The sequence below is a fragment of the Colobus angolensis genome, unplaced genomic scaffold (genome assembly GCF_000951035.1).
Source record: "Colobus angolensis palliatus isolate OR3802 unplaced genomic scaffold, Cang.pa_1.0 Scaffold207, whole genome shotgun sequence".
Taxonomy (NCBI): domain Eukaryota; kingdom Metazoa; phylum Chordata; class Mammalia; order Primates; family Cercopithecidae; genus Colobus; species Colobus angolensis.
The window spans coordinates 5,111,033-5,122,617 of NW_012115233.1; the positions used below are offsets into that span (position 1 = coordinate 5,111,033).

The 11,585-nt window shown below is 41.3% G+C and overlaps 1 protein-coding gene across 5 annotated transcripts in view; it reads left to right on the forward strand.

Moving 5' to 3' along the window:
* The window catches only part of CDH13 (cadherin 13), a 1,192,767-nt gene that overhangs the window by 505,937 nt on the left and 675,245 nt on the right, over positions 1 to 11,585 (forward strand). For 4 of the 5 annotated variants that reach the window (XM_011942172.1, XM_011942174.1, XM_011942176.1 and 1 more), the window contains one exon: positions 2,195 to 2,311. The exons of the other annotated variant lie outside the window; for it this stretch is intronic. In XM_011942172.1, coding sequence (XP_011797562.1) covers positions 2,195 to 2,311 — 117 coding nt within the window. The remainder of the gene's footprint in view (positions 1 to 2,194; positions 2,312 to 11,585) is intronic. 5 annotated transcript variants of the gene reach the window in all.

Sequence of the window (11,585 nt, forward strand, 5' to 3'; positions counted from 1 at the left end):
ATAAATGTGGGACATATGTTGTATATATTTATTTAAGAATATATATACACACATACATACACACACATATATACATATATATATCCCACATTTTCTTTTTGTGAGACTGAGTTTCACTCTTGTTGCCCAGGCTGGAGTGCAATGGTGTGATCTTGGCTCACTGCAACCTCTGACTCCTGGGTTCAAGCGATTCTCCTGCCTCAGCCTCCTGAGTAGCTGGGATTGCAGGGATTACCAGCATGTGCCACCACGCCTGGCTAATTTTGCATTTTTAGTAGAGATGGAGTTTCTTCATGTTGGTCAGGCTGGTCTCGAACTCCCAACCTCAGGTTATCGGCCCACCTCAGCCTCCCAAAGGGCTGGAATTACAGGCGTGAGCCACTGCGCCTGGCCCAACATTTTTTTTATCCAGTCTTCTGTTGATGGACACTTAGGCTCAATCCATGTCTTTGCTATTGTGAATAGTACTACGATGAACACACATGTGCAGGTATTGTTTTGATATAATGATTCCTTTTCTTTTGTGTATATACCCAGTAGTGGGATTGCTGGGTTGAATGGTAGTTCTATTTTCAGTTCTTTGAGAAATCATCATACTGTTTTCCAGAGTTTGTACTAATTTACACTCCCACCAACAGTATATAAGCATTCTCTTTTCTCTGCAGCCTCACCAATATTTGTTGTTTAAGACTTTTTAATCATAGTCATTCTGACTGGTGTAAGATAATATTGCATTGTGGTTTTAATTTGCATTTCTCTGAAGATTAGTGATATTGAGCATTTTTCATATGTCTATTGGCCCCTCGTATGTGTCCTTCTGAAGAATGTCTGTTCATGTTGTTTGCCCTACTGTTTTTTGTTTGTTTTGAGTTGGAGTCTCCTTCTGTTGCCCAGGCTGGAGTGTAGTAGTATAATCTTGGCTCACTGCAATGTCCGCCTCCTGGGTTCAAGCAATTCTCCTGCCTCAGCCTCCCAAGTAGCTGGGATTGCAGGTGCCTGCCACCATGCCTGGCTAATTTTTGTATTTTTAATTGAGACCGGGTTTCATCATGTTGGCCAGGCTGGTCTCAAATTCCTCGCCTCAGGAGATCAGCCTGCCCTGGCCTCCCAAAGTGCTGGGATTAGAGGTGTGAGCCACTGCGCCTGGCCTGCCCACTTTTAAATGGGTTCGTTTTTGCTGTTTGAGTTCCTTGTAAATTCTGGATAATAGTCCTTTGTTGGATGCATACTTTACAAATATTTTTTCCATTCTCTAGGTCATCTGCTTACTCTGTTGATCGCTTCTTTTGCTGCGCAGAAGCTCTTTAGTTTGATTAAATTTGAATTGTCCATTGTTTTCTTTTTTTTTTTGGTAATGTTTGCTTTTGAGGACTAGGCCATAAATTCTTTGTCGAAGCCAATGTCTAGAAGAGTTTTTCCTAGGGTTTCTTCTAGGATTTTTATAGTTTCAGATCTTATGTTTAAGTCTTTAGTCCATCTTGAGTTAATTTTTGTATATGGTGAAAGCCATGGGTCCAATTTCACTCTTAGGTATATGATTATCCAATTTTCCATATGGGTGTTTAGCCCAACACCATTTATTGAATGGAGGGTCATTTCCCTATCATATATTTTTGCTAACTTTGTTGAAGATCAGTTGGTTGTAGGTATGTGGCTTTATTTCTGGATTCTCTGTTCTGTTCCATTAATCTAGGTTTATACCAGTACCATCCCGTTTTGGTTACTGTAGCCTTGTAGTATAATTTGAAGTCAGGCAATATGATGCATCTAACTTTGTTCTTTTCACTTAGGATTTGTTATAAAACCAATTCTTTATGGGCTATAAATCAAATAAAATTTTATATCTAAGCAAGTCCTCCGGATTCCTGGCCAGGTGAGTAATCCAGTAGCTTGGCAGATTAAGAACAGTGATACTCAAACAGCGAGGGATGCATAAATCAAGACTGTCATTGTGAATAGAATGATTTGGAAGTTGGGGGTTCAAATAGCTTCATGATAGTTATAGTGAATAACAATGTCAGCTTTAGTATTATTCTAATATTATACTTGGGTAATGCTAATAGGGTTTGGTGGAATACAATGAACACTTTCCAAACAGCTGTGTGCTTTCCCAACAAAGGAACTCTATCTCAGAGCAGACTGATATATCATTTCAATGGGAGATTTTAATCAATCCTTTTGTTTTCCCTTTTAGGATATTTTTAAATTTGCAAGAACTTCTCCTGTCCCAAGACAAAAGAGGTCCATTGTGGTATCTCCCATTTTAATTCCAGAGAATCAGAGACAGCCTTTCCCAAGAGATGTTGGCAAGGTAAGTCAGGCAAAAAACAAATTACAAAAACATGTTTTTTATGAAAGGATGAGCACACAGGAAGCAGACTGAGTATGACTGTCTTGGTGACAAGCTGGAATTAGTCTTCATCCCTCTATGATAAGAGACCAAATGGTTTTGTCATAAAAAGAATGTTGGAAGATCATTCATACACAAAAGAAGAAATTTGAAAGAACCAATAACAGTTTTGAATATTATAGAGATCAACACGGTAGATGATGTTGAAATTACGCAGGAAGATGTCATTGGTTGAGAAATAAGGCTCATTGTTTTTATAGCTTATATTCAGGTGATCACCAGATAGGGCCCCCTAGGATGGTGGTATGTTGATATGTGGCCTTCATTGAGATCCTCATTTTCAAATATCTAGGTCCAAGCATATCACTGGGTCAGTTTTCCAAAAACTAAACCAGATCAAGGGAATAAAATCATCCTAACCAGATCCAGAACCAGATGTGGAAAACACCGTCCCATGAATCAGAACAGTAGCTTTTCCAGGAAGAAATAGTCACTGTTAAATGTGCCAAAATACTGATACTACCTCATCAATACATTCTCCTCCCTTTAAGAGAGTCAACATGGAGAATAAAATTTTGAGCAGTTTGTACTTTTTGGTTGTTAGAAACAAGTGCTCGGTGCCGCAGAGAAGAACCAGCACTCAGGCAAAGAGTTTTCTCAGCAAGGCAATTTACTTCTACAGAAGGGTGCTGCTCGCACTTCTGGCCACTGAGAGAGCACACCGAACAAAAGAGGCAAGGGGTTTTTATCCCTAACACGGTTAGTCCCTGCTTCTGTGTCCTGTCCCCATTGGCTGGAGTTGGACTGCACAATGTGAACTGACCTGATTGCTTACTGTTTAAAATTGAATATGGCTAATTAGGCAGGAAGGGAGAGGTGTCCGTTGTGGTACAAGGCATGTTTGGGCATGTCAGGGCACAGCAAAGGCGGGAAGGGTAGTTTCAGTGGGAAGAGCTGTTTTGGCAGGAGTGGCAGTTTACAGAATGGGTAGCCAGGAGTAAAGAGGAGTCTTTCCAAATGAGGAAGAGATATGAGTTACAGATTGGGACTATCAGGAGAAGTTGTTTACAGAGCAGGTAACTTAGGAGAAGGGACAAGGAAGTTGATCTTGAGAACAAAGAAGAAGGGAATCAGAAATTAAACGTTTGAAGAGGAACTTACTGTATCGGACACTGGTGAATCTGGAATTTGAAAAATGGTAGTTAGGTAAATGAATGATCTTAATGGCATTTGCCTTTGAACTGCTCATTTATTAAATACACAGTACATGTTATATGCTGGACTCTAAACTTGGGGCTGGGTGTGAAGAAGCAGATAATAGAGCTAACATGCTAGTGGGAAGACAGAAACAAGAACATTGCAGAGTGTGACAAATGCTGTGAAACTCAGAAACAGAAAGATGAGAAAAAAAGAGCAAATGGCAGGATGAAGGAGTAGAGGGAGGAGGGAATCTTTACACAGATGACTGTGATGGCTGGTTGAAGATATTGATGTTTGAGGGAAAACTGGAAGGATGAGAAAGGAAGAGTCATAGGAATATCTGGGTGAACAGCATCTTTGGCAGAGGTGAGTTTACATGCAAAGGCCTGAAGGTGGGACAGAATAGCATGTAGTAGAGTTGCAACATGCCTGGGTGGCTGCAAGAGAGTGAGCAAGGACGGCAGTGGTGAGAGTGAAGTCAGAGAGGCCAGCCTGCCCTTGAAGGAGGAGTTGGGGTTTCATTGTGCATGCAGCAGGGGACCACTGGAAGATTTCCCCAGGAGACTGCATGTTTTGAAAGATCCTCCTGGCTGCCTTGTAGAGAATGATTAGTGGTAGCAGAGCGGTAGAGAGGAGTGGAAGTAAAGAGACCCACTAAGGAGGGAGTTTAGTGGTGATCTGGACAAAGGTGACTTGGACTATTAAAAATTAGTATTGGACAGGCACGATGGTTCACGCCCATAATCCCAGCACATTGGGAGGCTGAGGCAGGAGAATCATCCAAGGTCAGGAGTTCAAGACCATGCTGGCCAACATGGCGAAACCCCGTCTCAACTAAAAATACAAAAATTAGCCAGCATAGTGGCACACTTGTAATCCCAGCTACTTGGGAAGCTAAGACAAGAGAACTACTTGAACCCAGGAGGTGGAGGTTGCAGTGAGCCAGGATCATACCACTATACTCCAGCCTGGGCGGCAGAGTGAGACTCTGTGTCAAACAAACAAACAAAAAAATCGATCTTTATTGCACATTGAAAGAAGTGATATTTCAATATCCTGGTAACCACTATATTTATCGTTTTAAACTCCCACTGTGTCAAAGATGCCTTTCTCTAAGCAAAAATCTTTTCAAGAGTCTGGGATATGATATAAAGGGAAGCAGAGCTGCTCTAAAGGGATAACCTTGTCCCCTTGGGCAGCCCTATTCCCTTGGGCAGATCATCACTGTGATGATCTTTTTCTAGACAGGTTTCCCGGGAGCCCAAGATGCCAGGTGCCAAGGGACCCGAGTCCCCACTTCTTCAAAGCTCTTCCCAAACAGTTTCTGAGACTCACGATGCATTCCAGTGTTTCAGTTTTCTTTTAGATAATCCTGGGCTTCTCAACTTTCAGCATGCATCACAATCAGCAGAGACACTTAAAATGCGTATGTCAGGGCTCCACCCTCAGAGATTAATTCCACTGGGATGGGGGTGAGGACCATGTGAGGATGTGTTAAATATCCCAGGTGATTCAGATATGCAGCCAGGGTGGAGGACTGCTGGTCTTAAGCAATCCTCCAAGAGTGGTTGTGGACCAGCTACATAAGTATCCCCTGGAAGCTTGCTGGAAATGCATATTTTCATATCCTACCCCAAAACCACTGAGCCAGAAACTCTGGGGTTAAAGCCAGGAATCCATGTTTTTACACAGCTTCTGGGTGATTCTGATGCACACTCAAGTTTACAGAGGGCTGACCTGAAATATGGTTTTGTCCCCTGTCCACCACTAGTACACAATACCTTCAGTTGCAATTCCATTAATTAGTTATAGTAAGGACAATCACATTTCACTTGCCTGGAAAACCCAAGTTTACACTGGTTATCCAAATCTGTCATGTCCAGATTTAGACAATGCATATTATGTAGCCATCCTATAGTTTCCTTCAATTACACACAATTTCCTCCTGGGTATATTTGGGTGGGTTTTCTCACAAGCCTCTTTTCTTGAGCTATTCAATGGGTTCATAAGCATGTAGCTAATTGAGAACATTCTTCTGCAATTTTTTTTTTTATTTTTTACTTATGATAACTTCAAAAGGCAATTTGGTTTCCAAACTGAGGACTCACGTCTTCTTAGCCCCTTATGTGTTGCCCATACTTGATCTCGACTTAGATTCTCTACAAAGCAACTGCTTTTCTAAGTGTGGTAGGCTACTAACTAGACAATGTGCGAGAGCCTTCGAAACCTCTAGATGTTTTTTGTAGAATTACTGCACTGCTTTGCAAAAACTATTTATTTGTCCATGCTTTTTATGCCTTTGAAGGTACATATTTTCCTTTTTGTTCCTGCTTGTTTCTATTTATTTATATTACTCTTTATATCTCCTGTCTTATCCTCATCATCTCCACCACAGCTGACAAGCTGTGCTCTGCAGAGCTGTGGAAGAGGACGTAGGTGTCTTCAGTGAGTGCTGGGGAGGCGGCGAGAAGGGAAAGAAGACCACAGAGGCTGAGCTCTGGCCTCCAAACACCACCACACTCCCAAAAAATCTCTAAGTCAGGACACGTCTAATTGTATAAATATTACTTACTAGTCCTCGGTATAGAATGCCATTTGAAGAAGAGGTTCTGCAGCTCTAAAAGCATAAAGACGTTTGTCTTACTTTGGCTTCCCCTAGAAGTGGACCCTGAGACAAGAATTCAAATGAAGGCAGTTCATTTAAGAGGTGGGAGAAATGTTCATTATAAAATAAGGGAGAGACACAGAAAAGGGAAGGCAGCTGGGAGAGAAGCTTGTTTATGAAGCCAGCTACCCCTGTTGGTGACTGGATTGTAATCTCATGGGCTAACTTTAAAACATGGTATGGAACACGCTGTCAGCATTAAAGCACCCCCAGGGGATGGCACTGGGATACTTTGACACCAACTGGGATATTTCTACTCCCAGCAGTAATTGGTTGAGGACTGCTTCCAAGGGTGTAAATTCTCTAGCATATCAGGTCTGCCCTGCACTCTGTGCGCTAACTCGACAGCCTGCTGAGGTTTGGAGGAGAACCTTAGACAAAAAGGATACTGTACAGTAGCCTCCAGTCTGCTGGTCTGCACTGAAAAGGTGACACATAGGGGATGTGGACAGGGCACTGATCGCTTCGGCTGCCTTACCACAACTAATATATCTATTTTTTTTTGTATACTTCGTTTCATCCTGTGCTTTTACCTCATTTCCTGCACTAGCTTTCTCACGTCCTGGGTTTTTGAAACCCCCTGTACTTGCCTCTCTTGCTCCATTAATAAGTAGTTCCTGCATCCCAGGAGGGAAAATCTCTGAAATTCAATCTAATTCATATCAACAAGCATATATTTAGCATCTGTTATTTATAAGGAACTGCTAGGGGCTGGGAATTTAATGGAGGAGAAAACAGACAGAATCATTGATCTTGTGGGATTACGAAAGAGGTGACAATATCAGCACATAGTCATTATTTGTCCAGCACTGTGCTAAGCACTTTTCATCTATTATGTTGAATTCTTATGATAACAACCACATGAGGATCATTTTCTAGCATGCCAATGAAGGTAATGAGACTCAAGGGTGATGTAACCTGTCCAAAGCCACACAGCTAGTTCACAGCAGAGCCAAGTTTTGTTTCTGCTTTTTGAGATTTCAAAGTCTGTGCTCTTAACCACTACACTCAGAAAATACTAAGGCCATTCTGAGAATACTCTTCCATGGAATGAAATATCTTCACTGACAACTTCTCTTTTTAAAACAGCATTAAAATTAAGTGCAATTCTTGGAAATGCACTCAAAAATAAGACAGACAGAAGGTTGGATCAATGGATCGATATCTGATACATTATAAAGGAAGTATATTAAAATGTTAGTGATAGAGTATAAGGCGGTGAACATATGGGTGCTTGCTGTACAATTCTTTCAAGTTTTCTCTGCATTTGGAAATTTCATAATAAAATGTTGGGAAAAATTAAGTTTAACTAAGTATAAAATTGTCATAAAAGATACAGGAGTTAGCATGCTGGCACAAAAACGCTTTTTAAATCATTTGTCTTGCATTTCAAGAGGGTGAATGGAGACAAGTAAGTAACTGGTTCTTGTTTTTTTTTTTTTTTGTCATATTTTATTACAACCTGAATTCCTTTAAAGAAAGGAGACTCATATCCTGAAGAATGAAGACATTAAAAGCAAGGTGCTGTGGCGAGTTAGCCTTTGGTGGAGGGTTTTTCACAGTTGGATATCCTGCTGTATAGAACTGAATACCCACAGCAGGATTACGCAGGCAGCTCCAGGGATGAGAAAAAGTCTTGACTGATACATTATTGATCTATCTGCCAAGTAATTAATTAGTTGGTAAGTAGCTAAACTACTAGAATTTGGGAGCTGCTTTTCCATTATACGAAGGAATCATATTACAACCCTGAGATTCCAAATCACTGCTACTCATTTAAATAGCAGGTGGGGAGTATGAGGGGGTGTATGACCCCCCCAAACACACACAGGAGACAACCTGATAGATCACTGCCAGCCCTGGGAAAATGAGTTTGCCTCCTAATTTCTGGCTCTTTTCCACAGTACATTCTCCCTAGAATACCTCTCACAGTTTTGGAAGACAGGGTAAAACACCCAGTCATGAATATACTTCCTCATACCTGTGATTTTCCTTCCATTTTCAAACTCTAGACAGCAGGGAGAAGCTGAGAGTGTGGGCTCTGGAGAGGAACATGCAGGTCCCAAAGTGGCTTTTTCCCCTCTCCCCCTTCAAAGTATGACTATTTCAAAATTTCGGCCATAAATAATTTCTCAGTTTTGCCAACTTTCGCTGATAAATAATTGATTGCATCTTTAAAGATTTTTGAGTTCTTGGCCCCAATTGATTGAGAGCAGGGGACTTTAAATCTGTAAGCCAGCAAGGAGGTCTTTGGGAGATGTATTTTATTCTGTTTTATATTGAGTTTGAAAGACAAGTCGTTTATGAAATGCTTATTAGGGATTCTGCTTTCATCACAAACCCTTTTCATCAAAACCAATGAAAGTACTTTTTTACAGAAAATCCTTTTTTAAAGACCCTATAAATTGGTAGAATGGGCATTTGGAAGGCCATCTTTAACCCAGGATAGAAGAAATATGAAACTGGACCAAGTGCTCTTTGTAAAGGGAACCAACATTGATCATTAGACTAAATCATGAAAACCACTCAACCAGGACTCCGCTTTGATTGTGTCATGAACATAAGTCAGACCTGAGGGTAATTTACATCAGCTCTGCCACGTTCCTCGGTGTTCCGGGCATCAGATTCTTAGAGGTCTCCCTGCATCCAGATACTCTGGACCTGAGATTTATGCCCACCCATGCAAATAGGTGCCAAGGAGTCTGATAGTCTTGAAATTTAATTTGTTTTATTCTATTTAATAGTCATTTGCCTCACTTTGCAGACCCGCGAAGGCCAAAGCTATATCCTTAGAGGCTGGACCAGAAAGCTGGTACTGAAGCCCCAGCACCTCTCCTTCACACCCCTCCTGAAATGCAGACTCAGGGTTACTTGCTGTTGCCTGATTTAGTTTATGATCAGGCACTGACTGGGTTGTCCAGGGTAACCCAGTAACTGCTGTCAGCCCTCTACCTCTTTTACCTCTTTTAATATCTATTGCTTTATACCCTTTATCCATGTCTAACTTCTTCTCTTTGTACCCTTTATCCACATCTACGCTCTTCTCAGAAATTTACATATGCTTAATTTCCACTCCCCACTGTTCTTTTGTTTTTTTGAGACAGAGTCTCTCTCTGTTACCAGGCTGGGGTGCAGTGGTGAGATCTCTGCTCACTGCAACTTCCGCCTCCCGATTTCAAGCGATTCTCCTGCCTCAGCCTCCCTAGTAGCTGGGACTACAGGCGTGTGCCACCACTCCCAGCTAATTTTTGTATTTTTTTAATAGAGACGGGGTTTCACCATGTTGGCCAGGCTCGTCTCAATCTCTTGACATTGTGATCCACCTGCCTTGGCTTCCCAAAGTTGCTGGGATTACAGGCAGGAACCACTGCACCTGGACTTAATTTCCCCCTTTTAAGGCAACTAGCAGTTTTATTCAATAACTAAAACTTAACCATGGGCTAGAGTGTAGGAGAAAAACTGGAATAGAGAGTATCTAAGATGTCCAAAGGCTCAGTGCTCAATAATTCTTCTTGAGATGAACATCAGCTTATTTCTACATTCAGCAGCCACAGCTACACATAAGCCTTTTCCTGAACTGTCACTTCTTCCTGGGATACACCCTCTTTATCCTTATTCCTTAGGAGCAGCCCACATTCACTCTCTAAGGCGGTACCGTCCAGTGGAACATTGACATTATTGCAGGAGGTTCTACCTCTACACAGTCCAGTATGGTACCCACTAACCACATATGGGCAATGCAGTTTTAAAATTTTAACTAATTTTAATTTAAGCTTAAAAAGTAACATTTCATTCCATTATTGGGACAATTTGGCTCACTTTGAAGACGCACGAAGGCCAAAGCTATATCCTTAGAGGCTGGACCAGAAAGCTGGTACTGAAGCCCCAGCACCTCTCCTTCACACCCCTCCTGAAATGCAGACTCAGGGTTACTTGCTGTTGCCTGATTTAGTTTATGATCAGGCACTGACTGGGTTGTCCAGGGTAACCCAGTAACTGCTGTAACCCAGTAACTCAAATATTCTTTGAGTTGAATTCTAGCCATATATATGGCTGATTACATAGACATTCACTCATTCACTGCTTACTGATTAATTAAAGTGATCATAGCCTGGTTTGTTGTTAGTAGTAGGTGAATCTACTTTTTTCATGATGCATTTTAATCTATTTACAGATAAAATATTTTTTACTGAAAAGGCAATGTCGACACTGAGATGTATTTCAAAAACTTATCACACAAACACAAAAACAATGGAAAATGTCTCCTTAATAATCTTTGTATTGATTTCATTTAGAAATAAATCCCCTGTATTTCTTTTCACTTTTTTTTAATGTGGCTGCCAGAAAAAAATTATTTATATGGCTCATATTGTCTTTTTATCAGATAGTGCTAATCTAAATACGGCCCATTTCTGATACAGTCTGCTCTGCAGGATTATTTTTTTGAGATAGAGTCTTGCTCTGTCACCCAGACTGGAATGCAGTGGCACAATCTCTGCTCACTGCTACCTCTGCCTCCTGGGTTCAAGAGATTCTCATGCCTCAGCCTTCCAAATAGCTGGGATTACAGGTATGCACCACCATGCCTGGCTAACTTTTGTACTTTTGGTAGAGATGCAGGTTCACCATATTGATCAGGCTGGTCTCAAACTCCCGGCCTCAAGTGATCCACCTCCCTCGGCCTCCCAAAGCGCTGGGATTACAGGTGTGACCCACTGAGCCTGTCCCATGGAATTTTACTTGATCTCTTTTATACATTGTTTGTATCTCTTTGATGGCACTTAACACATTTAGAGAAACAGTGTCCTTCCCTACCTTCCCACTAACTGTAATTCGTCAAATGTGGTGGCCCAGGACAGGGTCTAACACACAGTAGCAACTCAAATATTCTTTGAGTTGAATTCTAGCCATATATATGGCTGATTACATAGACATTCACTCATTCACTGCTTACTGATTAATTAAAGTGATCATAGCCTGGTTTGTTGTTAGAATGGAATTAATAGACCGTTATATGATCAGTCTGGATATTTCCAGTAAATTTTAATTTTCTAAAATGGTAATGAGGCCACCAGATAAATTGCTTGGCAGTCAACTATTATGTCAGGTCATATAAGCATTCTTAGTAGATTTTTTTTTTTTTTAAATGGAGTTTTGCTCTTGTTGCCTAGGCTGAAGTGCAGTGGCACAATCTCAGCTTACTGCAACCTCCACCTCCCAGGTTCAAACAGTTCTGCCTCAGCCTCCCGAGTAGCTGGGATTACAGGTGCCCACCACCACACCCGGTTAAGTTTTGTATTTTTAGTAAAGATGGGGTTTCACCATGTTGGCCAGGCTGCTCTCGAACTCCTGACCTCAGGTGATCCACCT